Genomic DNA, 26,062 nt, shown 5'->3' with positions numbered 1-26,062 from the left:
ATAACCTGGGCGATACAGCAAGACTGTGTCTCAAAAAAATATATAATAATAATAATTATAAAGATATCCACTTTGATGCTCTGAATTTATTTTTAGACATGTTAACAGTCTTCATCAATGTTCATGTTCTGTACTTTCAGGTCTCATTTTTTTCCAAGATACTCTTTCGGCTTACATCTACTTCATGTGACATTTTCTTTTCGAGTAGAGACTTCTCGTTCTCTCTACTTTTTCTGTCTTCTTTTTCTTTCTCCTCTGTTTTCTGCCTCCTCTGTAATTTGTCAATGTAGATGATTGTATACAGCTTAAATTCCTGATAATTAAGAAGCTTTGGGTTGGGGGGGAAAAAAGAAAAATTATTTCAGGAAAAACTTGATACTTTGTTTCAGATGATAGCAGGATTGTATTCATTTTTGTTTTTCAATTTTGTTTTAACTTGGAAAATTAAAGACACTTGGTAATTGGGATATAATTATAGTCTGATTGTAGTCGAGTACCCAGGAATAGTCTATTGTAGATGCTAAAGGAACAAGGGTCACTTTTTTTTTTGAGACGGAATCCCTCTCTGTCACCCAGGTTGGAGTGCAATGGTGCTATCTCGGCTCACTGCAACCTCCGCCTCCCAGGTTCAAGTGATTCCCCTGCCTCAGCCTCCTGAGTAGCTGGGATTACAGATGCACACCACCACACCTGGCTAATTTTTGTATTTTTAGTAGAGACGGGGTTTCACCATGTTGGTCAGGCTGGTCTCAAACTCCTGACCTCATGACCCGCCCGCCTCAGCCTCCCAAAGTGCTCGGATTACAGGCGTAAACCACTGCACCCGGCCTCTTTTTTTTTTTTTTGAGACGGTGTCTCACTTGGTCACCCAAGCTGGAGTGCAGTGGTGTGATCTTAGGTCACTGCAACCTCCGCCTCCCTGGTTCAAGCAATTCTCCCATCTCAGCCTCCTGAGTAACTGGGCTTACAAGCATGTGCCACCACACCTGGCTAATTCTTACATTTTTAGTAGAGACAGGGTTTCACCATGTTGGCCAGGCTGATCTCGAACTCCTGGCCTCAAGTGATCCGCCCACCCCAGCCTCCCAAAGTGTTGGGATTACAGTCATGAGCCATGGTGCCCAGCACAAAGGTCACTTTCTTCTATTAGGTTGGTACAAAAGGCAAAAGTAATTGTGGCTTTTGCCATTACTTTTCTTTTTTTTTTTTTTTTTTGACACGGAGTCTTGCTCTGACGCCCAGGCTGGAGTGCAGTGGCACCATCTCGGCTCACCGCAAGCTCCGCCTCCCAGGTTCACACCATTCTCCTGACTCAGCCTCCTGAGAAGCTGGGACTGCAGGCGCCCGCCACCACGCCCAGCTAATTTTTTTGTATTTTTAGTAGAGACGGGGTTTCACTGTGTTAGCCAGGGTGGTCTCAATCTCCTGACCTCATAATCCACTGGCCTCGGCCTCCCAAAGTGCTGGGATTACAGGCGTGAGCCACCGTGCCCGGCCCCAGCCTGCCAGCTTTCAATGGCAAAAACCGCGATTACTTTTTTCACCGACCTTTGCCATGTCAAGTCCAGAGGTTTCAGGCTGGCACCTAAGGTTGTTCACAGTGTGATCATTGTTTTCAACCTTAGCTGCCACTTGTTTCCCCAATGTGGATTTCCTCTTTAAATAGGCAGAATTAACTCTCTTCACCATAGCTCTCTCTTAGGAATTTTTTTTTTGAGACATCTCACTATGCTGCCCAGGCTGGCCTGGAACTCCTGGGCTCAAGCGATCCTCCCTTCTCAGCCTCCCAAGGAGCTGTGACTACAGGTGTGCACCACAGTGCCCAACCCTTAGGATTATGCTCACATGCTCTCATTCATCATATAATCTCTTCCTGTTTAATTCAAATCTACAAACTCTTCCCCCAACACCAAACTACTACCATATGATTAAATTGCCTCTAAAGTATAATTTTGTATCCATATTATATGATGTAGCATTTTTTGTTTGTTTGTTTGTTGAGACGGAGTCTCCTTGTGTCCCCCAGGCTAGAATGCAGCGGTGTGATCACAACTCACTGCAACCTCCACCTCCTGGATTCAAGCGATTCTTCTGCCTCAGCCTCCCGAGTAGCTGGGATTGCAGGCGCCTGCCACCACGCCCGGCTAATTTTTGTTGTTGTTGTTGTTTTTTGAGACGGAGTCTCGCTCTGTCGCCCAGGCTGGAGTGCAGTGGCGCGATCTCGGCTCACTGCAAGCTCCGCCTCCCGGGTTTACGCCATTCTCCTGCCTCAGCCTCCCAGTAGCTGGGACCACAGGTGCCCGCCACCACGCCCGGCTAGTTTTTTGTATTTTTAGTAGAGACGGGGTTTCACCGTGTTAGCCAGGATGGTCTCGATCTCCTGACCTCGTGATCCACCCGCCTCGGCCTCCCAAAGTGCTGAGATTACAGGCTTGAGCCACCGCGCCCGGCCATGTTGTTGTTGTTTTTAAGTCGGAGTTTCCCTCTTGTTGCCCAGGCTGGAGTACAATGCAATGGCATGATCTTGGCTCACCGCAACCTCCGCCTCCTGGGTTCAAGCGATTCTCCTGCCTCAGCCTTCTAAGTATCTTGGATTACAGGCATGTGCCACCACGCCCAGCTAATTTTGTATCTTTAGTAGGGATGGGGTTTCTCCGTATTTGTCAGGCTGGTCTCAAACTCCTGGCCTCAGGTGATCCGCCCACCTCAGCCTCCCAATTCTGGGATTATAGGCGTAAGCCACCACACCCAGCCAATTTTTGTATTTTTGTATTTTTAGTAGAGACAGGGTTTCACAATGTTGGCCAGGCTAGTAAATAGTCTCAAACTCCTGTCCTCAGGTGATCTTCCCGCTTCGGCCTCCCAAAGTCCTGGGATTATAGGCATGAGCCCCTGAGCCTGGCCATGATATAGCAGTTAGTCCACCCTTTCTCTTCAAGGGCCCATAAGTCTTAAGTTTTTTTCTGATCCTAGTGCCATGCAATATGCTTATTTGAGTAGGTTTTTCCCGCCCTCCTCCTCTCCCATCTCTCCTATATGTAGTAAGACATTTTTCTCTGCTTATGGAAGGAAAGGGACTGCCACACAGATGCCACATTTTGGTCTGTACTTACATTGTCACCTGTAACGTCAAAGTCATGGAAGAGATCTTTGAGTTCCTGTTTGTGAATATTGAAGAGAAATCTGTACATTCCAAAGTTTTTTGCACCAATTCTCAGATCCCCTTTCAGGTCAAGCAAGTCAAAGACAGGCCGGGAATGACGGTACATAAACTGTCCTTCCAAATGGTTCTAGTGCAAGAGAAATAGGTGAGATGAGCAACAGTGTTGTCAACGCTGCTTTCTAACTTGTTTCCTCAAGACGTATCTTCACCAGCCCCTTCCCTAGAGAGCTAAAAGCAAAAGAGAAAATCAGAAGCTCAGGGCTGAAAGGGTTCTATCATGGATGCAGGAAGTCTTACTTCAGCGTCTGCATTCAAAAGGAACTTGAATTCTGCCACCTGTAATGATCCATTCTGCTAGACAGAACTCTGGTTACTATAATGCATTTCCTTCAGTGAAAGTCTTGTGGAACATCATGGCATGGGTGATAAAATGATGACCTCCTTCCCTCAAAAAAACGGGAACTGAGGCCGGGTGCGGTGGCTCACACCTATAATCCCAGCACTTCAGGAGGCTCGAGGCGGGCAGATCACTTGAGGTCAGGACTTTGAGACCAGCCTGGCCAATATGGTGAAACCCCATCTCTACTAAAAATACAAAAAATTAGCCAGGAGTCCGGGGGTGTGCACCTGTAGTCCCAGCTACTTGATCTATTGAACCCAGATGGTGGAGGTTGCAGTGAGCCGAGATCGCGCCACTGCACTCCAGCCTGGGCTAGATCGAGACTCAGTCTCAAAAAAAAAAAAAAAGGCACTGGGTAAGTACATACTGGAAGTGTATATATGGTAAGAAAAGACCTCCGAAGGAGTGAGGCGCTTGAGCTAGCTGGTGATTCTCTGAAAATCACCAGCTAGAGCGAGTGAGGAAAGGAATGCCAAGAAGGGATGCGATGGGCCACATCTGTCCTCTATGAGGAAGGGCAGAGTAGGAGGGCGGCCAAGAGGCTGGGGCTGCAGCAGGGAGAGGCTGTTGAAAAACCTGAATCATTCGGGAACAAAAACTCATTTTCCCCACCACCCATCTTTTCTTCCTCTTTTTAGTGAAAGGAAGAAAACTGATGTATTCCTAATTCAGTGCTCCCATTAGCAAGAGGATGGTAGCAGCTGTGCGGTTACTTGCCTCGTGGGCCAGCAGCATACACACCAGCATGTAGAACTGCTCAAAGCCGATCTCGCCCACAGCGTTCCAGTCCAGCATGTCAAACACAATGTTGATCTGTGCCTTTTTCAAGTCAGTCACATGATGAAGGAAGTGATAGAACAGCACATCTGTTAAGGTGGACAGGTGAGGAGATGTGTTATTTGAATATAGCTCCAAAATGCTAAACAGCTAGAAGCCACGTAAACGGTAGTGATGTTGGAAGCTTGTTGATCTAGGAAGAATGATGATAACATTTTGTTTCTGGCTTTGCCACTGTACTTTCTACAATTCCTCAAACCTTCATCGCCCTTGAGCTTGTGGAAAAGCACTGGACCTGGAGTTGTGGAGAATGAGATCGTGGACAGGGCTTGGCTCCTGCCCGCAGCTCACACACTGCATGGAGCAGACAGATGTGCACACAGCACTGATAAAAGGCAAAGTGCTAACATATAAAACGGGCACAAAGTGCTCCTCATGTATGAAAGGGAGAGCTTAATTCTCACTGGGGACTGAGAACACTTTCTTGGAGATGCTGATGTTTTTCCTGAGCCTTTCCCTTGAGATAATTAAAATGAGGAATAAAAAAATCATTCCCCCTCGGCCAGCCGCGGTGGCTCATGCCTGTAATCCCAGCACTTTGGGAGGCCAAGGCAGGTGAATCACAAGGTCAGGAGTTCGAGACCAGCCTAGCCAACATGGGGAAACCCTGTCTCCATTAAAAATACAAAAATTAGCCAGGCGTGGTGGCACACACCTGTAGTACCAGCTACTCAGAAGGCTGAGGCAGAAGAATTGCTTGAACCCAGGAGGGAGAGGTTGCAGTGAGCCGAGATTGTGCTACCGCACTCCAGTCTGGGCAACAGAGCAAGACTCTGTCTCAAAAACAACAACAAAAGTCATTCCCCATCTATAAACGCCTTGATATGCCTCATGCTTGTATAAAGCAAATGCATTTGGCTGTAGGGGGAAGGGAACAAACTTATTTACCACCTTATGTGTTAGGCACTTTATTTTTTATTTATTTTTTGGCTGGAGTGCAATGGCACATTCATAGCTCACTGCAGCCTCAACCTCCCAGGCTCAAATGATCCTCCCACCCCAGCCTCCCAAGTAGCTGGGACCACAGGTGCATGCCACCATGTCCAGGTAATTTTTTAATTTTTTGTAGACATGGGGTCTCCTTATGTTGCCCAGACTGGTCTCGAACTCCTGGGCTCAAGCAATCCACCTGCCGCTGCCTCCCAAACTGCTGAGATTATATTTATATAAAATAATATGTATGTGTGTGTGTAAGCCAGTGCACCCAGCCATGTTAGGCACTTTAAATGCCACATTTCACTAAATCCTGATAACCCTACAGAGAAAGTGGCATCATACTGAGAGGTGAAGCCAACTGGACTTCCTGAGTCGAGTGGGGGACTTGGAGAACTTTTCTGTCTTACAAGAGGATTGTAAAAACACACCAATCAGCACTCTGTGTCTAGCTAAAGGATTGTAAATGCACCACTCAACATTGTGTTAAAAAACACCAATGAGCGCTCTATGTCTAGCTAAAGGATTGTAAATACACCAATCAGCACTCTGTAAAAATGCACCAATTAGCACTCTGTGTCTAGCTAAAGGATTGTAAATGCAGCAATCAACACTCTGTAAAATGGACAAATCACTCCGTAAAATGGACCAATTAGAACTGTAAAATGGACCAATCAGCAGGATGTGGGCAGGGACAAATAACAATAAAAACTGGCCACCCCAGCCAGCAGCGGCAACCCACTTGGGTCCCCTTCCACGCTATGGGAGCTTTGTTCTTTTGCTCTTCACAATAAATCTTGCTGCTGCTTACTCTTTGGGTCTGTGCCACCTTTAAGAGCTGTAACACTCACTGTGAGCATCTGCAGCTTCATTCTTGAAGTCAGGGAGACCACTTGAACCCACCAGAAGGAACCAACTCCAGACACAATACCCTTTATAGTAAGTCTCAAATATCAATTAGTGTGTATTAGCATTTCTCATACTGTAATGGGGATACCAATCACTTGGGGGATATTGTAAAACTACAGATTCTGATTGAATAAATCTGGCATGGAACTTGAGACTGCCCATTTCTCCAAGCTCCTAGGTGATGTGGCTGCGGCTAATCTGAGGACCACACATTGAACAGCAAAGGTGTGCCTCACGCTGGGCGCAGTGGCTCATGCCTGCAATCCTAGCACTTTGGAAGGCTGAGGCAGGCGGATTACCTGAGGTCGGGAGGAGATCAGCCTGACCTCATGGAGAAAACCCGTCTCTACTAAAAATACAAAATTAGCCAGGTATGGTGGCACATGCCTGTAATCCCAGCTACTCGGGAGGCTGAGGCAGGAGAATTGTTTGAACCCGGGAGGCAGAAGTTGTGGTGAGCCAAGGTTGTGCCATTGCACTCCAGCCTAGGTGACAAAAGTGAAACTTTGTTTCCAAAAAAAAAAAAAAGGTTGTGCCTCACATAGTGAGTGGCAGAGCTGGGATTCGAGGGTGGATTTGCCTGACCGTGGTGTTTTTTCCACAGTGAAGCTCTTCCGTGCATTAGTTAATGCATATTTAATCATATACGTTCAGAAGAAAAAATACTGAAAAACTCTTTAAAAACTGGAAAGTTTTTTGTTTTCTTTTTTGTTGTTTTCATTTACAAGATCTTGTTGCATACCGAGTACATAGAAGTTTTTGCCTGCCATTCTACTCATTAATCATGAATAAAAGATGAAAAAAACAAACATGGCAATACACTTACACAGTGGTGTGTGGCTGTCTACAGTTGTATGTACAAATCACAGTAATGAGGGATTTTTACATTTACCTACATGTGTTTCCCCTTACTCACTGATTACAGAAACTATCTCCTGCATAAGAAATGGCTCCACTGGCCGGGTGCGGTGGCTCACACCTGTAATCCCAACACTTTGGGAGGCCGAGGTAGGAGGATCACCTGAGGTCAGCAGTTTGAGACCAGCCTGACCAACATGGAGAAACCCCATCTCTACTAAAAATACAAAATTAGCCAGATGTGGTGCCACATGCCTGTAATCCCAGCTACTCGGGAGGCTGAGGCAGGAGAATCGCTGGAACCCAGGAGGCGGAGGTTGCAGTGAGCCAAGATCGCGCCATCGCACCCCAACCTGAGCAACAAGAGTGAAACTCCATCTCAAAAAAAAAAAGGCCGGGCGTGGTGGCTCACGCCTGTAATCCCAGCACTTTGGGAGGCCAAGGCGGGTGGATCACGAGGTCAGAAGATCGAGACCATCCTGGCTAACATGGTGAAACCCCGTCTCTACTAAAAATGCAAAAAATTAGCCTGGCATGGTGGCAGTCGCCTGTAGTCCCAGCTACTCAGAGGCTGAGGCAGGAGAATGGCGTGAACCCAGGGGATGGAGCTTGCAGTAAGGCAAGATCACGCCTAGGCGACAGAGCGAGACTGGGTCTCAAAAAAAAAAAAAAAAAATGTCTCCACTGAATACATAAAACATATCTGTGTAATGTGGAGTCCCAACTGCAGCCAGCTAAAGGCACAGTGAATCAGTAGTCACAATACAATGTCATAATTTGGGGGCTTCTGGCCGCCTCTTGATGTTCCTTCTCCACACCTCCCTGGATGTGAGCGCCTGGAAACAACACACCACATGTATACACAGTGATGTTTGTGTAGTTGCTCCTTGAGAAATGTTTCCAGGTGCAACTTAGTGGCTACTTAACAAAGAGTGTTTTGAGACCAGGTGTGATGGCTCACGCCTGTAATCCCAGCACTTTGGGTGGCTGCGGTGGGCGGATCACTTGAGGGCAAGAGTTCAAGACTAGCTGGCCAACATAGTGAAACCCCGCCCGTCTTTACTAAAAATACAGAAATTAGCTGGTGTGGTGTTGCACAGCTGTAGTCCCAGCTACTCAGGAAGCTGAGGCAGGAGAATCGCTTGAACCCGGGAGGTGGAGGCTGCAATGAGCCAAGATTGGGCCAGTGCACTCCAGCCTGGGCGACAGAGCGAGACTCCGTCCCAAATAAATAAATTAAGTAAATAAATAAATAAAAATAAATAAATAAATAGAGACTGTTTTGAAACTGGCGGACTCTGGCTTACCCAAGTCTCCAAGGCCTTAAGTCATTCTCCCACAGGAAGGCAAACATTAAGGCTGTGCCTTCACCCTTCCAGGTCACTCTCCAGTCCCTCTGTGACCAGAAGACATGAGCATGGCGTTACCTCCTGGGTGTTGCATCAGCAGGGAGTGATCTGGTTGCCAGGGAGCTTAGACTCCTCAAGCATCCCAGCAAGACTCAGCGTGGGCTTTGCAGGCAGAGAGCCCAGCATTTCCATCTCAGCCTTTTATTTACCGCTAGGTCCCCTGCAGCTGTCTTATCTAGGGCAGGGTTATTGCGAAGATTTGGCAACACACTGTATGTAAATCTCTATGTAAAGAGAAAAAGAAGGTGTCCTCTTTTTATTGTTTTTAAAAATTGAATGAGCTCCTTAAAATCATGACTGAGGAGCCCCTTACTCACAAATGACATTTCTCTCTCTGAGGTCAGAACGAGTGAATGGATAGGATACCTTATTTCTACTCAGTCCTAAAAATAACCTAAAGTGTTTTAATTGGATGTCTATTATTTTGTGAACTCAACAAGCATGGCTGAGATCCGCAGTTTTTTTTTTTTTTTTTTTTTTTTTTTTTTTTTTTTTTTTTTTGGTCATTCACAAGTAGCAGTGAGTAGAAGGGACCCTGCAGCTCATCAGATTCAAACGTCCCCTATGACAGATAAGAAGAGTCTTGCTGAGGGGTCTCCAGAGTTAGTGCCTGAGCGGGGCTCAGCTCCCAAGAATAATAATTAGAATAATAACAAACACTTATTAAGTCCTTACGATGCATCAGACACTGTGCTAAGCATTTGCCATACATTATCTCATTATCTTCTTTTTTTTCCAACTATGAGATGGACTCCATTATGAGAAGCCTCACCTCTAGATGAGGAAAATGAGACTTAGAGAGGGTGATGTTGTATTATCCACATCACCAAGGAATAATGGGTGTGGAGCCAGGATTCCACCAGAGTCTGCAATTTTCTCCTCCCAGCTGACCTGTCCTCAATGTCAATTCTGAGTTGGCAACTTCTCTCTGTGCTTCAACTAGAAGATAAAATATTTACTAACAGGCCAGGTGCAGTAGCTCACACCTGTAATCCCAGCACTTAGGGAGGCCGAGGCGGGAGGATCACCTGATGTCAGGAGTTCGAGACCAGCCTGGCCAACATGGTGAAACTCCATCTCTACTAAAAATACAAAAAATTAGCCGGGCGTGGTGGCAGACACCTGTAATCCCAGCTACTCAGGAGGCTGAGGCAGGAGAATCGCTTGAACCCTGGAATCGGAGATTGCAGTGAGCCGAGATCGTGCCACTGCACTCCAGCCTGGGTAACAGAGCAAGACTCCATCTCAAAAAAAAAAAAAAAAAGGTACTAACAAAATAGTTTCTGGCTCTGCAAGTTTTCCTGCACATTACCTAAAGCCAGGTAAGGACCCAGAGGAGACATGTCTGAAAGTACTGACCATTCAAGGTGTTCTTGCCGTGCACATCCAGAATATGAAAATATTCCGCCAAAGCCTTCACGTTTCTCACGGATAATAAACAGTATATTTTGTCCAGATAGAGGTACCACAGAAACGATCCTTTCTTCAGTCTCATCTTAGGACTCTGTAAACTGAAGGCTCTGGCAACCAGAAATAGAATACAGAATCCTGCCTCAGAAGTAGAATGTTGGATAGGGTGTCTGAGATCTGGCAGCAGTAAAGGTAAACACGTCAGAGGAAACAGTCAAAAATTAAAATTGCTGCTTCTTAATTTTTCCAGCTATGCTATAGATAGATATCTGTTGTCCGAAACCTCTTGGTAATGTGATTATCCTTGTGTCACTAAAATACAATCAGTTCTGAAAGAGATCCACAGGCTGTTGAGAAACGAATGAGAGAATGTGCTACACAGGAAAACTGCTACACAGCCCAAGTGGTTTTCAGAGCATTTATAGCCTAAATCATTTATTAGAAACAAGAAAAATTGAAAAACACATGGAAAAGTACTAAAAGAGCCTAGAATAACTACAGTATAATAATGCCAAACAGAGGAAGTTTTCTTTCTTTCTTTCTTTTTTTTTTTTTGTTTTTGAGACAGAGTCTCACTCTGTCACCCAGGCTGGAGTGCAGTGGCCCAATCTCAGCTCGCTGCAAGCTCCGCCTCCCGGGTTCACACCATTCTCCTGCCTCAGCCTCCCGAGTATGTGGGACTACAGGTGACAGGCGCCCGCCAACACGCCTGGCTAATTTTGTGTATTTTTAGTAGAGACAGGGTTTCGTCATGTTGACCAGGATGGTCTCGATCTCCTGACCTTGTGATCCCCGTGTCTTGGCCTTCCAAAGTGCTGGGATTACAGGTGTGAGCCACTGCACCCTGCCTCCTTTTTTTTTTTTTTTTTTTTCTTTTTTTTGAGACAGGGTTTCACTCTTATCACCCAGGCTGGAGTGCAATGGCACAATCTCAAGTCACTGCAACCTCTGCCTTCCAGGTTCAAACGATTCTCCTGCCTCAGCCTCCCGAGTAGCTGGGATTACAGGCATGTGCCACCACGCCCAGCTAAATTTGTGTTTTTAGTAGAGATGGGATTTCTCCATGTTGGTCAGGCTGGTCTCAAGCTCCCAACCTCAGGTTACCCGCCTGCCTCAGCCTCCTGAAGTGCTGGAATTACAGGTGTGAGCCCTGTGCCCAGCCTTTTTCTTTTTGAGACAGGGTCTCACCCTGTCACCCAGGCTGGAGTGCATTGGGGCGATCACTGCTCACTGCAGCCTCCACCGCCCAGGCTCAAGCAATCTTCCCACCTCAGCCCCCGAAGTAGCTGGAACCACAGACACATGCCACCACACCCAGCTAATTTTTGCACTCTTTTTAGATGTGGGGTTTTGCCATATTGCACAGGCTGGTCTCAAACTTCTGGGCTCAAGCAATCCACCCTCTTTGGCATCCCAGAGTGCTGGATTTACAGGCATGAGCCACTGTGCCCAGTCATCACATTTTTAAAAAGCAAAAATGATCAAGTAAAATTGATTTTAATAACATTTTATCTAACCCAATATATCCAAAATATTATTTCAATTTGTAATCAACATTTTTTTAAAAATTAAAATCCAGTGTGTATTTTACATATGTCACATCGCAATTTGGACTAGTTACATTTGAAGTGGTTAATAGTCTCATATGGTTAGTGGCTATCACACTGGACAGCACAGCTACAGATACATAGAATAGGGCCGGGTGCGGTGGCTCACACCTGTAATCTCAGCACTTTGGGAGGCCGACACGGGTGGATCACTTGAGGTAAGGAGTTCAAGACCAGCCTGGCCAATATGGTGAAACCCTCATCTCTACTAAAAATACAAAAATGTGGTGGGCACCTGTAATTCCAGCTACTCGGGAGACTGAGGCAGGAGAATTGCTTGAACCTGGGAGGCAGAGGTTGCAGTGAGGTGAGATTGTGACACTACACTCCAGCCTGGGTGACAGAGCGAAACTCCATCTAAAAAAAAAATAGAGGCCGGACATGGTGGCTCACGCCTCTAATCCCAGCACTTTGGGAGGCCGAAGTGGGCGGATCATGAGCTCAGGAGTTTGAGACCTGCCTGACCAACATGGTGAAAACCTATCTCTACTAAAAAGACAAAAGTTAGCCGTGCACGGTGGCACGTGTCTGTGGTTCCAGCTGCTTCGGGGGTTGAGGTGGGAGAATTGCTTGAGCCTGGGAGGTGGAGGCTGCAGTGAGCCAAGATCCTGCCACTGCACTCCAGCCTGGGCCACAGAGCAAGACTCCGTCTAAAAAAAAAAAAAAAAAAAAAAGATATAGAGAATATTTTTCTAGAAAAACTGACTTATGAAGGAACTTAAAACTTTAATCAACCAATAACCATAAGAGTAACTAAAAACCAAGAATGAGGCTGGGCACAGTGGGTCATGCCTGTAATCCCAGCACTTTGGGAGCCGAAGCAGGTGGATTACCTGAGGTCAGGAGTTCCAGACCAGCCTGGCCGACATGGTGAAATCCCATCTCTACTAAAAATACAAAAATTAGCTGGGCATGGTGGCACATGCCTGTAATCCCAGGCACTCAGGAGGCTTAGGCAGGAGGATCACTTAAACCTGGGAGGTGGAGGTTGCAGTTAGCTGAGATTGCACCACTGCACTCCAGCCTGGGTGATAGAGCGAGACCTCGTCTCAAAAAATAAAATAGGAGGCCAGACACGGTGGCTCACGCCTGTAATCCCAGCACTTTGGGAGGCCGAGGCAGGCGGATCACCAGGTCAGGAGATCGCGACCATCCTGGCTAACATAGTGAAACCCCGTCTCTACTAAAAATACAAAAAAATTAGCTTGCTGTGGTGGCGGGCACCTGTAGTCCCAGATAATTGGGAGGCTGAGGCAGGAGAATGGCATGAATCCGGGAGGCAGAGCTTGCAGTGAGCTGAGATCAAGCCACTGCACTCCAGCCTGGGCGACAGAGCAAGAGTGCGTCTCAAAAAAAAAAATGAAAATTTAAAAATAGGCTGGGCGCAGTGGCTCACACCTGTAATCCCAGCACTTTGGGAGGCCAAACGGGTGGCTCACCTGAGGTCAGGAGTTTGAGACCACCCTGGCCAACATGGTAAAATCCCGACTCTACTAAAATACAAAAATTAGCCGAGCATGGTGGTATGCGCCTATAGTGCCAGCTAGTTGGGAGGCTGAGGCAGGAGAATTGCTTGAGCCCGAGAGGCGGAGGTTGCAGTGAGCCGAGATCATACCACTGCACTCCAGCCTGAGTGACAGGGCGAGACTCCATCTCCACAAAATAAATAAATATATAAATAAATATTAAGTAAATTAAATTAAAAAGCTAAAGGCTAGGCACAGTGGCTCATGCCTGTAATCCCAGTACTATGGGAGGCCGAGGCCAGAGGATCACCTGAGGTCAGGAGTTCAAGACCAGCTTGGCCAACATGATGAAACCCCATCTCTACTAAAAATACAAAAATTAGGCTGGGCACGGTGGCTCACACCTGTAATCCCAGCACTTTGGGAGGCTGAGGTGGGCAGATAATGAGGTCAAGAGATCGAGACTATCCTGGCCAACATGGCGTAACCCCGTCTCTACTAAAAATACAAAAATTAGCTGGGCATGGTGGCAGGTGCCTGTAGTCCCAGCTACTCAGGAGGCCGAGGCAGGAGAATCACTTGAACCCTGGAGGCGGGGGTTGCAGTGAGCTGAGATCATGCCATTGCACTCCAGCCTGGGTGATAAGAGGGAAACTCCATCTCAAAAAAAAAAAAAAAAAAAAAAAACACCTAAAGAGCTTGCACTTCTACTCAGGATATAGAAAGTTAGAATGTTACACCCATCTTAGTGAGAAAAAAGTTAGACGATCAACAAAATTGTAACTTTTCTTAAGTATATCATAATACTGAGGTCACAAGGCAATGAATTAACCCAAACTCTAAAAAGGAACAAATTTCTGCAAGGGGAAACAGGGCAGATCCACTGTTTCATTTTTGGCAGAAGGTGGCTGACACTGGTGGTCACCATACAAGCAGATAAGAAGAAAGCAAGTAAAGTTTTAGCAAATTGTTAATGGCAAAACTTGGGATAATGTGTCAGTGTGGAATATCTGGGGATCCCAACTACAAGGGCTCATCACTCCCACTTGTAAGCTCTTTCCCACAGCTCTCCAGTGGATGCTTGTGCGAAAAACTGGGAGCAGGGGAGGACATTGGAGATTACCACTCCTTACTGGAGCACGGGTGAAGGTGACTGGCTTCCACGAAATGAATACAAAGCCTCTTCTTCAGATGGCTTCTCTCCTTTACAACAACAGCCTTAGGTTGCTGGCAGAGGGGAACAAAACTCCTCACTCCCAGGGTCCAGGTAAAGATACATGGTTCTTGGGCCGGGCGCAGTGACTCATGCCTGTAATCCCAGCACTTTGGGAGGCTGACGCATGTAGATCACGAGGTCAGGAGTTCAAGACCAGCCTGGCCAGCATGGTGAACTCCCATCTCTACTAAAAATACAAAAATTAGCTGGACATGGTGGTGTGCACCTATAGTCCCAGCTACTCGGAAGGCTGAGGCAGGAGAATCACTTGAATCCAGGAGGTGGAGGTTGCAGTGAGCCGAGATCATGCCACTACACTGCAGCCTGAGTGACAGTGAGACTCCCTCTCAAAAAAAAAATAATAATAATAAAAAAAATACACGATTCTCCCAGGACACAGGGAAGAGATGCATTGCTACTAAGGGGGTGGGGAGAAGGGTGTTACATTTACCGAATTTCTCCAGTATAGTAGTTAGGGTGGGTACTTGTTCTGTGAAAGCGCTGCCTATGCAAAGTGACCCCTAAACACAGAAGCTGAGAAACCAAAGAACAAGGCAAATCCCGTTTGGCAGTAGGAGGTGATTTACTGGGGATGGCCGCAGACAAACAGAACTCCACCCCACTACCACGCAGACCCGGGGCTCACATGCTATGGGGAAAGGAGGTGTGTGCTCTAGAGACAATGAAAGGCAACCCCTCAGAAAAGGCAAGAAAACTATGTGCATCACGGCCTGTAATTTTTATGATAATATCAAGGTTGCTTTGGTCTAAAGTCAGGATTCATAGTGAGTACATGTTCTTTCACTAAGGACAGTAAATAAAGTAGGAATCAGGCGGGCGCAGTGGCTCACGCCTGTAATCCCAGTACATTGGGAGGCCAAGGCAGGTGGATCACCTGAGATCAGGAGTTCAAGACCAGCCTGACCAACAAGGCAAAACCTCGTCTCTACTAAAAATACAAAAGTTAGCTGGGTGTGGTGGCAGGTGCCTGTAATCCCAGCTACTCGGGAGGCTAAGGCAGGAGAATTGCTTGAATCTGAGAGGCGGAGGTTGCAGTGAGCCACAATCGTGCCACTGCACTCCAGCCCGGGTGACAGTGCAAGACTCCGTCTCAAAAAACAAAAAGAAAGAAACTCATAAAGGTCGCAGCCCCTAACACCCTAGCATGCAACTCTCTCGAGACACCTGCACTCTCCTTTCTTGAGTGTGTACTTTTTGCTTTGCAATAAGTCTCCATACTCTCACTACTTTCTTTCATTGATTTATTTTTATATTTTGAGATGAAGTTTTGCTCTTGTTGCCCAGGCTGGAGTGCAATGGTGCAATCTTGGCTCACTGCCACCTCTGCCTCCCAGGTTCAAGCGATTCTCCTACCTCAGCCTCCAGAGTAGCTGGGATTACAGGTGCCCGCCACCACACCGGGCTACTTTTTTGTATTTTTAGTAAAGATGGGGTTTCACCATGTTGGTTAGGCTGGTCTTGAACTCCTGACCTCAGGTGATCCACTTGCCTCGGCCTCCCAAAGTGCTGGGATTACAGGCGTGAGCCACCGTGCCCGGCCAAACTCAGTGATTTTTACACGCATTTCCCAAATGACTAGTAATGCTGAGCATTGCTACATGTGCACATTTGCCATCTATGTACATTGTCTATTCTCTTTCAAGACAGAGGTACGGGGAGTAATGTGAGGACAGGACAGACATTTCCTATCTCAGACCCACAGCACACTTCTCCAAGGAACCATGGTATCATTTAGTAAAAAATTGTATTTGGAGGTAACAATCTGAGCTCTGCTTGACTTTTTAGCCTGTGAGCCTATTGGCTCTGTTTGATTTCTTGGCCTCTTTTTCTAAGTTCTCATGGATAAAGTAGGCTCCCTAAATAACTTAAGACCTGGCAAAACCCTAGAATAAGAAACCACCACTGTGACATTGCGATTTATTATAAGAAACATATATTTGGTCGGCCAGGCGCGTTGGCTCGCGCCTGTAATCCCAGCACTTTGGGAGTCCGAGGCGGGCAGATCACGAGGTCAAGAGATCCAGATCATTCTGGCCATGATGGTGAAACCCCATCTCTACTAAAAATACAATAATTAGCTGGGTGTGGTGGCGCACGCCTGTTGTCCCAGCTACCTGGGAGGCTGAGGCGGGAGAATCACTTGAACCTGGGAGGCGGAGGTTGCAGTGAGCCGAGATGGTGCCACAGTAGTCCAGCCTGGTGACAGAGTGAGACTGTCTCAAAAAAAAAAAAGGAAATATATATTTGGTCTTCTCTCCTGGTTCCTGGCACCCAGCTCCGAAACCCTATAATTTCCTAAGTGATAAGAGCTAGAAAGGTGAAAGAAGCCCATTTTGTTTTCATTCATAAAAAGCCCCCCACTTCTTTTTTTGAGATGGAGTTTCCCTCTTGTTGCCCAGGCTGGAGTGCAATGGCTCAATCTTGTCTCACTGCAACCTCTGCCTCCCGGGTTCAAGCAATTCTCCTGCGTCAGCCTCCTAAGTAGCTGGGATTACAGGTGCCCACCACTACGCCCAGCTAATTTTTTGTATTTTTAGTAGGGATGGGGTTTCACCGTGTTGGCCAGGCTGGTCTCGAACTCCTGACCTCAGGTGATCCACCCGTCTCGGCCTCTCAAAGTGCTGGGATTACAGGTGTGAGCCACTGTGCCCAGCAAAAGCCCCTTTTAGGCCGGGCGCGGTGGCTCAAGCCTGTAATCCCAGCACGTTGGGAGGCCAAGATGGGCGGATCACGAGGTCAGAAGATTGAGACCATCCTGGCTAACACGGTGAAACCCCGTTTCTACTAAAAAATACAAAAAATTAGCCGGGTGAGGTGGCGGGCGCCTGTAGTCCCAGCCACTAGGGAGGCTGAGACAGGAGAATGGTGTGAACCCGGGAGGCGGAGCTTGCAGTGAACTGAGATCCGGCCACTGCATTCCAGCCTGGGCCACAGAGCGAGACTCCGCTTCAAAAGAAAAAAAAAAAAAAGTCCCTTTTAACCACACCTGAATTTATGTTCATATGGTGATTTTTGGAAATCATCAAACGGGGAGGCCGGCTGCCAGGGGAATCAGCCGCGTGATTGAAAGGCTGTCACTTACAGCCTCCCACCCAATGGACCTCCAGGGAGTGGGGAAAGGCTGGAGATTGACTCAATTAGTAATGGCCAATGAGTTAATCAATCATGACTATGGCATGAGCCCTCTGTAAAAAGCAAAAAGGATGGGGTTCAAAGAGATTCTGGGTTGGTGAATCCAGAGCAGGTGAACAGATGGAGTTGCTAGGAGAGTGGTGTGCTTAGAAAGGGCAAAGAAGCTTCAGGCTGGCAAGGTGGCTCACCCCTGTCATCCCAGAAATTTGGGAGGCCAAGGCAGGAGGATCACTTGAGGCCAGGTGTTTGAGACCAGCTTAGGCAACATGGTGAGACTCCATCTCTACAAAATAAAAAGTTAGTCAGGCCTGTAGTCCTAGCTACTTGGGAGGCTGAGGCAGGAGGATTGCTTGAGTCCAGGAGTTTGAGACTGCACTGAGCTATGGTTGAGCTACTACACTCCAGCCTGGGTGACAGAGCAAGAGCCCATCTCAACAACAACAACAACAACAACAAAAAACATTGCCAGGTGTGGCAGTTCACGCCTGTAGTCCCAGCACTTCCGGAGGTTGAGGTGGGCAGATCACGAGGTCAGGAGTTGAAGACCAACCTGGCTAATATGGTGAAACCCTGTCTCTACTAAAAATACAAAAATTAGCCGGGCGTGATGGCACACTCCTGTAGTCCCAGCTACTTGGGAGGCTGAGGCAGAAGAATCTCTTGAACTTGGGAGGCAGAGGTTGCAATGAGCCAAGATCACGCCACTGCACTCCAGCCTGGGCAACAGAGTGAGACTCCATCTCAAAAAAAAAAAAAAAAAGAAAAGAAAAGGAAACAAACAAACAAACAAACAAACTCCATACCCCTTCTCACAAGCCTTGCCCTATGCATCTCTTCCACCTGGCTGTTACTGACTTGCATCCTTTTATAGTAAACCAGTAATCCAGTAAGTAAACTTTTCCTAAGTTCTGTGAGCTCTTCTAGCAAATTTCCGAAACTGAGGAGGAGGAGGGGATCATGAGAATCTCTGACTTATGGGCAACCGGTCAGAAACCCAGGTAACAGTTTGGGTTGGATTTGCACCTGGCATCTGACAGACGGTAGTCTTATGGGACTGAGTCCTTGACCTGTGGGGTCTGTGCTAACTGCATGTAGTGTCAGTTGAATTGAATTACAGCACATCTTGGTGTCTGCAGAGAATACGAGAATTGCTTGGTGTGGGAGAAACCCCTATACATTTGGTGGCCAGAACTGAAATACTGAGTGTTTTGAGTTAGAGTGTAGAGAGAAAACAAGAATTTTTGCTGATAATTACAGTCACTAAAATGGCTAAAACTAAAACGACTAGGCTGGGCATGGTGGCTCATGCCTGTAATCCCAGCACTTTGGGAGGCCGCGGCAGGTGGATCACTTGAGGTCAGGAGTTCAAGACCAGCCTGGCCAACATGGTGAAACACTGACTCAACCAAAAGTATAAAAAATTAGCGCCGGGCGCGGTGGCTCACGCCTGTAATCCCAGCACTTTGGGAGGCCGAGGCGGGCGGATCACAAGGTCAGGAGATCGAGACCACGGTGAAACCCCGTCTCTACTAAAAATATAAAAAACTAGCCGGGCGCGGTGGCGGGTGCCTGTAGTCCCAGCTACTCAGGAGGCTGAGGCAGGAGAATGGCGGGAACCCGGGAGGCGGAGCTTGCAGTGAGCCGAGATCACACCACTGCACTCCAGCCTGGGCGACAGAGCGAGACTCCGTCTCAAAAAAAAAAAAAAAAAAAATTAGCCAGGCATGGTGACGTGCACCTGTAATCCCAGCTACTTGGGAGGCTGAGGCAGAAGAATCGCTTGAACCCGGGAGGTGGAGGTTGCAATGAGCCGAGATCATGCCACTGCACCCCCAGCCTGGGCGATAGGGTGAGACTTTGTCTCAAAAAAAAAAATAAATAAATAATTAAATAAAAAGGACTGATGATATCAGTATGTGATTGAAGCAACTGGAACTCTCTGACATCACTGTGAGAACATAAAATAATATAACCATGCTGGGTGTGGTGGCTCACGCCTGTAATCCCAGCACTTTGGGAGGCTGAAGCGGGTGGATCACGAGGTCAGGAGTTTGAGACCAGCTTGGCCAAGATGGTGAAATGCCGTCCCTACTAAAAACATAAAAATTAGCTGGGCATGATGGTATGCTCCTGTAGTCCCAGCTACTCGGGAGGCTGATGTAGAAGAATCTCTTGAACCCAGGAGGTGGAGGTTGCAGTGAGCCGAGATCGTGCCACTGCACTCCAGCCTGGGTGACAGAGCGAGATTCTGTCTCAAATAATAATAATAATAATAATAAAAAATATATGTATATAACCACTTTATAAAGTAGTAGCACAGTTTCTTTTTTTTTTTTTTTTTTTTGAGACGGAGTCTCGCTCTGTCACCCAGGCTGGAGTGCGGTGGCCGGATCTCAGCTCACTGCAAGCTCCGCCTCCCGGGTTCACGCCATTCTCCTGCCTCAGCCTCCCGAGTAGCTGGGACTATAGGCGCCCGCCACCTCGCCTGGCTCGTTTTTTGTATTTTTTAGTAGAGACGGGGTTTCACCGTGTTAGCCAGGATGGTCTCGATCTCCTGACCTCGTGATCCGCCCGTCTCGGCCTCCCAAAGTGCTGGGATTACAGGCGTGAGCCACCGCGCCCGGCCGTAGCACAGTTTCTTATGAAGTTATCATGCCACTGTACTCCAGCATGGGCGAAGAGTGAGACTGTGTCTCAAAAAAAAGAAGAAAAAAAAAACCAAAAAATAAAATTCATGTTGAAAATCCCTAAAACAACACTATTAACAGGTATGGCCTTTGGGAGGTGAATGGGATTAATACTCTTATAAAAGGTACTCAAGTTTGAAGGAAGTACCCTCTTGTTCTTCTGTCCCTTTCTGTCACGTGAGGACATGGTACCAAGGCATCCTATTAGATGCAGAGAGCAGCCTTTACCAGACACCAATCCTGCTGCCACCTTGATCTTGGACTTCCCGTTCTCTAGACCCATGAGAAATAAATTTATTTATCCTTCACTCCCTCCCTAAACTAAGAAATGTAAGGATTGTTGTAACAGAAGCTGAATGTGGACTTACAGGTGTTTTCTTGGCCTTTAAGCAGGGCAGGCTGAAGTCCTGAGGAGTTAGTGCCCTAGGGAGCAACCCTTGGCCAAGGACAGATGGGACTGAGAGGGAAACTTCCTATTTCCTTGCCTCTCAGGTGGGCTGACTCTGCCACGTGTTTACATACTGACCTCGAGAGTTTCCTAGTGTGACTGAGCCTACCGTGACTCTTGGCCACAGCAGTAATCTGCTCCCAACTGCATCCTTTACTGACTTTACTGATGAAGTCAGTAAAGGTTGCAGAGTCACTGCAACCTCTGTCTCCTGGGTTCAAGGGGTTCTCGTGCCTGAGTCTCATGAGTAGCTGGGACCACAGGCACACACCACCATACCGAGCTAATTTTTGTATTTTTAGTAGAGACGGGGTTTCACCATGTTGCCCAGGCTGGTCTCTAACTCTTCTTTTTAAAAAATTAATTTGTTTTTATTTTATTAATAATTATTATTAATTAACTTATTTATTTTTTATTGAGACAGAGTCTCACTCTGCCACCCAGACTGGAGTGCAGTGGCGTGATCTTGGCTCACTGCAACCTCCACCTCCGAGATTCAAGTGATTCTCCTGCCTCAGCCTCCCAAGTAGCTGGGATTATGGGCAAGCGCTATGACACCTGGCTAATTCTTGTATATTTAGTAGAGATGACGTTTTGCCATGTTGGCTGGGCTGGTCTCAAACTCCCGACCTCAAATGATCCACCTGCCTTGGCCTCCCAAAGTACTAGGATTACAGGCATGAGCCACTGCCCCGGCCATTCTTTTTTTTTTTTTTTTTTTTTTTTTTTGAGACAAGAGTATCACTCTGTCACCCAGGCTGGAGTACAGTGGCAAGATCTTGGCCCACTGCAAACTCCACCTCCTGGTTTCAAGCAATTCTCCTGCATCAGCCTCCTGAGTAGCTGGGATTACAGGTGCCTGCCATCATGCCCGGCTAATTTTTGTATTTATTTATTTATTTATTTTGAGATGGAGTCTTGCTCTGTCGCCCAGGCTGTAGTTTAGTAGTGCGATCTCAGCTCACTGTAACCTCTGCTGTCTGGGTTCAAGCAATTCTCCTGCGTCAGCCTCCCAAGTAGCTGGGATTACAGGCGTCTGCCACCGCGCCCTGCTAAGTTTTGTATTTTTACTAGATACAGGGTTTCACCATCTTGGCCAGGCTGGTCTTGAACTCCTGACCTCGTGATCCACCCACCTTGGCCTCCCAAAGTGCTGGGATTACAGGCATGAGCCCCTGCACCCATTCCAATTTTTGTAGTTTTTTTTTTTTTTTTTTTGAGATGGAGCCTCACACTGTGACCCAGGGTGGAGCGCAGTGGCACGATCTTGGCTCACTGCAACCTCCGCCTCACGAGTTCAAGTGATTCTCCTGCCTCAGCCTCCCGAGTAGCTGGGATTACAGGCACCCACCACCATGCCCGGGTAAATTTTTTTTGTATTTTTAGTAGAGACGGGGTTTCACCATGTTGGCCAGGCTGGTCTTGAACTCCTGACCTCGTGATTCACCCGCCTCGGCCTCCCCAAGTGCTGAGATTACAGGCGTGAGCCACTGTGCCCAGCCCAGTTTTTGTATTTTTAGTAGAGACGAGGTTTAACCATGTTGGCCAGGCTGGTCTTGAATGCCTGCCTTCAAGTGAACTGCCCACCTTGGCCTCACAAAGTGCTGGGATTACAGGGGTGAGCCACTGTGCCTGGCCATGATTATTCTTATTCTTATTATTTTGAGACAGGGTCTCACTCTGTCTCCCAGGCTGGAGTGCAGTGGTGTGGTCATACCTCACTGCAGCCTTGAATCCCAGGCTCAAGCCATCCTCCACCCTCTACCTCCTGATAGCTGGGATTATGCCCATGTGCCACCACGCCCCTGGCTAACTTTGGTATTTTTTGGAGAGATAGAGGATCTTGCTACATTGCCAAGGCTGGTCTTGAACTCCTGGCCTCAAGCTATCCTCCCACCACAGCCTCCCAAAGTGTTGGGGATTACAGGTGTGAGCCATGGTGCCCAGCCCCTCCTCTGTCTTAATTTTCCACTCCCTACTCATTCCCAAATAAACCACTTACACTCAAATCCTTGCTTCAGGGTCAGTCTCTAAAGGAGTCCAACCTAAGAATACTATCGAATGCTTTTTCTGTGACTATTAAGACTGATTTTTCTCCTTTACTCTGCCAGTGCAGTTCTATTGTAGTAGATTTTCTGATGTAGAACCATTCTCTTATTTCTGGATTAACCTTTCATGGTTGTGATATTTTTATTCACCTCTCGTTTGATCTTGCTAGTATTGATATTTTCCCTGTCTTTCTAAGAACTGAAATTAGGCTGGGCGTGGTGGATCATGCCTGTAATCCCAGCACTTTGGGAGGCTGAGGCGGGTAGATCACGAGGTCAAGAGATTGAGACCATCCTGGCCAACACGATGAAATCTCATCTCTACTAAAAATACAAAAATTAGCTGGGCATGGTGGCGCGTGCCTGTAGTCCCAGCTACTGGAGAGGCTGAAGCAGGAGAATTGCTTGAATCTGGGAGAGAGGGTTGCAGTGAGGTGAGATCACGCCACTGCACTCCAGCCTGGCGACACAGCGAGACTCTCTTTAAAAAAAAAAAAAAAAAAGAAAAGAAATGAAATTAATCTACAATTTTCTTTTTCTCTTTCCTCCCCTTCCTTTTTAAGACAGGGTCTCACTGGAGAGCAGGCTGGAGTGCAGTGGTAAAATCACTGTTCACTGCAGCCTCAGCCTCCTGGGCTCAAGGAATCCTCCTGCCTCAACCTCCCCCGAGTAGCTGGTACCACCGTTTGTGCACCACCACGCCTGGCTAATTTTTTGACTTTTTGTAGAAACAGGGTCTCACTCTGTAGCCCAGGCTGGTCTCAAACTCCTGGGCTCAAGTGATCCTCCCACCTCAGCCTCCCAAAGTGCTGGAATTACAGTGCAGTGGTATGATCTTGGCTCACTGCAACCTCCGTCTCCTGGGTTCAAGGGATTCTCGTGCCTGAGTCTCATGAGTAGCTGGGACCACAGGCACGCACCACCACACCCGGCTAATTTTTGTATTTTTAGTAGAGACAGGGTTTTACCATGTTGCCCAGGCTGGTCTCAAACTCCTGACCTCACGTGATCCACCAACCTCAGCCTCCCAAAGTGCTTGGATTACAGGCATGAGCTACTGTGCCTGGCCTAATTCTTGATTTGATTTCTTTACTGGTTACTAGTTTATTTAGGTTTTTATTTCTTACTGAAATTATTTATCTTTTACCTATCATTTATATTTTCTTCTCAATAATTACCCATTTTATGTAAATTAAAACATTTATTCACATAAATTTGTCTAAAATATCACTTTATGATTATCAAAATATCTACAGTATCTAATATTATGTTCCCTTTTCATTTTTATTTCTTCCAGCGAATATTTCTTTCACCAATTTTTTTTCTTTTTCTTTTCTTTTCTTTTTTTTTTTTTTGAGATGGAGTCTTGCTCTATTGCTTAGACTGGAGTGCAATGGTGTGATCTCGGCTCACTGCAACCTCCATCTTCTGGGTTCAAGTGATTCTTCTGCCTCAGCCTCCCAAGTAGCTTGGATTACAGGCGTGCACCACCCTGCCCAGCTAAGTTTTGTATTTTTCGTAGAGCTGGGGTTTTGCCACGTTGGCCAGGCTGGTCTTGAACTCCGAACCTTAGGTGATCCACCCAGCTTGGCCTCCCAAAGTGCTGGAATTACAGGTGTGAGCCACCGTGGCCAACCTTTTTTTTCTTTTTCTTTGACTAGTCTTGTCTATTAGTTATTTCAAAGAAGTAGCTTTGATTCTATTGAACCTCAATGTATTTTACAATGCTATTGAGGTATAATATACACAAAAATTCATTTATTTACAAAAATGAAAGTTTGAAATTCAGTTATTTTTGGCAAATTTACTAAGTTATGAAATTGTCCCCATTGTGCAGTTTTAGAACATTTTCATCACTCCCAATTAGACTGTTTATTGTTCATGTACAGTGAATTCCCATTTCATACCCTGTTCCAGGCAACCATTAATCTACTTTCTGTCTGTATGGATTTGCCTTTTCTAGACATTTCATATAAATGGAAATTTATAGAACACAGGATTTTGTGTCTGGCTTCTTTCACTTAATGATATTGAATGAATGAATCTCTCTCTCTCTCTCTCTCTCTCTCTCTCTCTCTCTCTCTCTCTCTCTCTCTCTCTCTCTCTCTCTCCCTCTCTCCCCTCAAGCTCTTAGAGCTGGTCAGAGACCTCTGACCTTCACAGCCCTCCAGGCCTACAGCTTTCGGGAAGTCAAAGCCTTCATCTCCTAGTACGGAACAACCTCCTTGGTCTCCCCACCCCTTTGGTATGGCTTTCAGCATGTTCTAGGAGGTTCAGACAGCGCCTGACTCAATGAGAACGGTCAGCGATGAGCAGCATTTCCTTCTTTTAAAGACCGTCTACAATTCCAGGCACTCCTGCAGCTGTGGAAACATTCTGAACGGCTTAGCAACCTTTACTCAGGACACTCTCTGTGCCGACCACTACCAGCATCGCAGGCTTCTTTAGCTGGCTTTCCCAGTGGAAAACCATGCTTGGTGTTTGAACACTGCTCAAGAGATATTTTCCAACAAAGCACCGAAGAAGGGGCGAAAACACCTCAACCCAGCCGTTCTCTGGGGTTGGAGCTACTGAAGTGTGACATTCGCGAAGACTCAACTTGTTTATGACACAGGGTCCAAATAATAAGCCTTGCAGACTGCCCGCCCCCAGCACTCTCCTTAGATTCAGCTAAAAGCATGTTATAACCGTTTATAGGACAAACAGGCAACAGTAGCAGTGAAGTGACTCAGGTGGCCATGATCGAGAAAGGTGCTCAAAGAAGACTTCCGTTTGATCTGTATGTAGTGCACTCATCTTTTTTGAAACCAACACATTAAAAATTAGAATAAAGTTTTTAATATGCAAATACATCTGCAAACCCATCATGAAGCATAAGATAAATCACTGCCAAAGGAGCTTTTTCTTCCAGCTCTTTAATCATGGCAGGTTTGTGGATCGCGGACGGGGAGGCCCTGGAAAGCAGGACCGCGCCAGGAAGCCGGGGCCTTCAGGGACTGGCCGCGGCTCCACAGGCGCTGCCCGTCGCACACTAGGAGGCAGCACCGCGCCGAGGAACCCGCAGCAGACGAGCAGCCAGCGTGTGTGCCCGGGGCGAGTGCCCTCGCCTGAGGGCGTCCCCATAGTAAAAGTGGGGGCGAGGGCAGCCTCGCGGGATAGCTGCGGGAGGATTAAATGAACAAGTGCAGGTTCACCTTCTGGGCGCTGACAACGATCCGTGGGCTCTCGCGAAATGCCAAGTCGCCGTCCCCTTCGCTCCCACAAAAGTTCTGGGAGCCACGAGGCGCGGCGGGCTGGCTCCTGAGTCCATGAGCGGTCCCACCCAGCGGTCCCCGAAGCTTCTCCAAAGCCCAGCCCGCGGCTCGCGGCGCGTGGTGTGCGGGGACTACAGTTTCCAGAGTGCCCTGCGGCGACGGGCGGAGCCGGGGAGCGCCCGCAGCCAATTAGGGGGTCTCGGGGCTCTGCCGGGGAGCGGCAGGTGGAGCCCGGCCGCTGGGCGGGCGCGGGGACGGTCCCCC

At 47.3% G+C, this 26,062-nt stretch overlaps 1 protein-coding gene across 1 annotated transcript; it reads right to left on the bottom strand.

Annotated features, from left to right (window-relative positions):
• Positions 1–177: 177 nt before the first annotated feature.
• On the bottom strand, positions 178–10,140 carry EFCAB9 (EF-hand calcium binding domain 9). The gene is given in 5 exon segments (XM_005558528.5): positions 178–228; positions 230–328; positions 3,114–3,290; positions 4,281–4,429; positions 9,869–10,140. Coding segments are annotated over 5 exon segments (612 nt in total). The 5' UTR covers positions 10,005–10,140.
• Positions 10,141–26,062: the final 15,922 nt, after the last annotated feature.

The sequence above is a fragment of the Macaca fascicularis genome, chromosome 6 (genome assembly GCF_037993035.2).
Source record: "Macaca fascicularis isolate 582-1 chromosome 6, T2T-MFA8v1.1".
NCBI lineage: Eukaryota > Metazoa > Chordata > Mammalia > Primates > Cercopithecidae > Macaca > Macaca fascicularis.
Note: the sequence above shows the minus strand (reverse complement) of the source record. Positions and strands in the feature narration are given on the sequence as shown.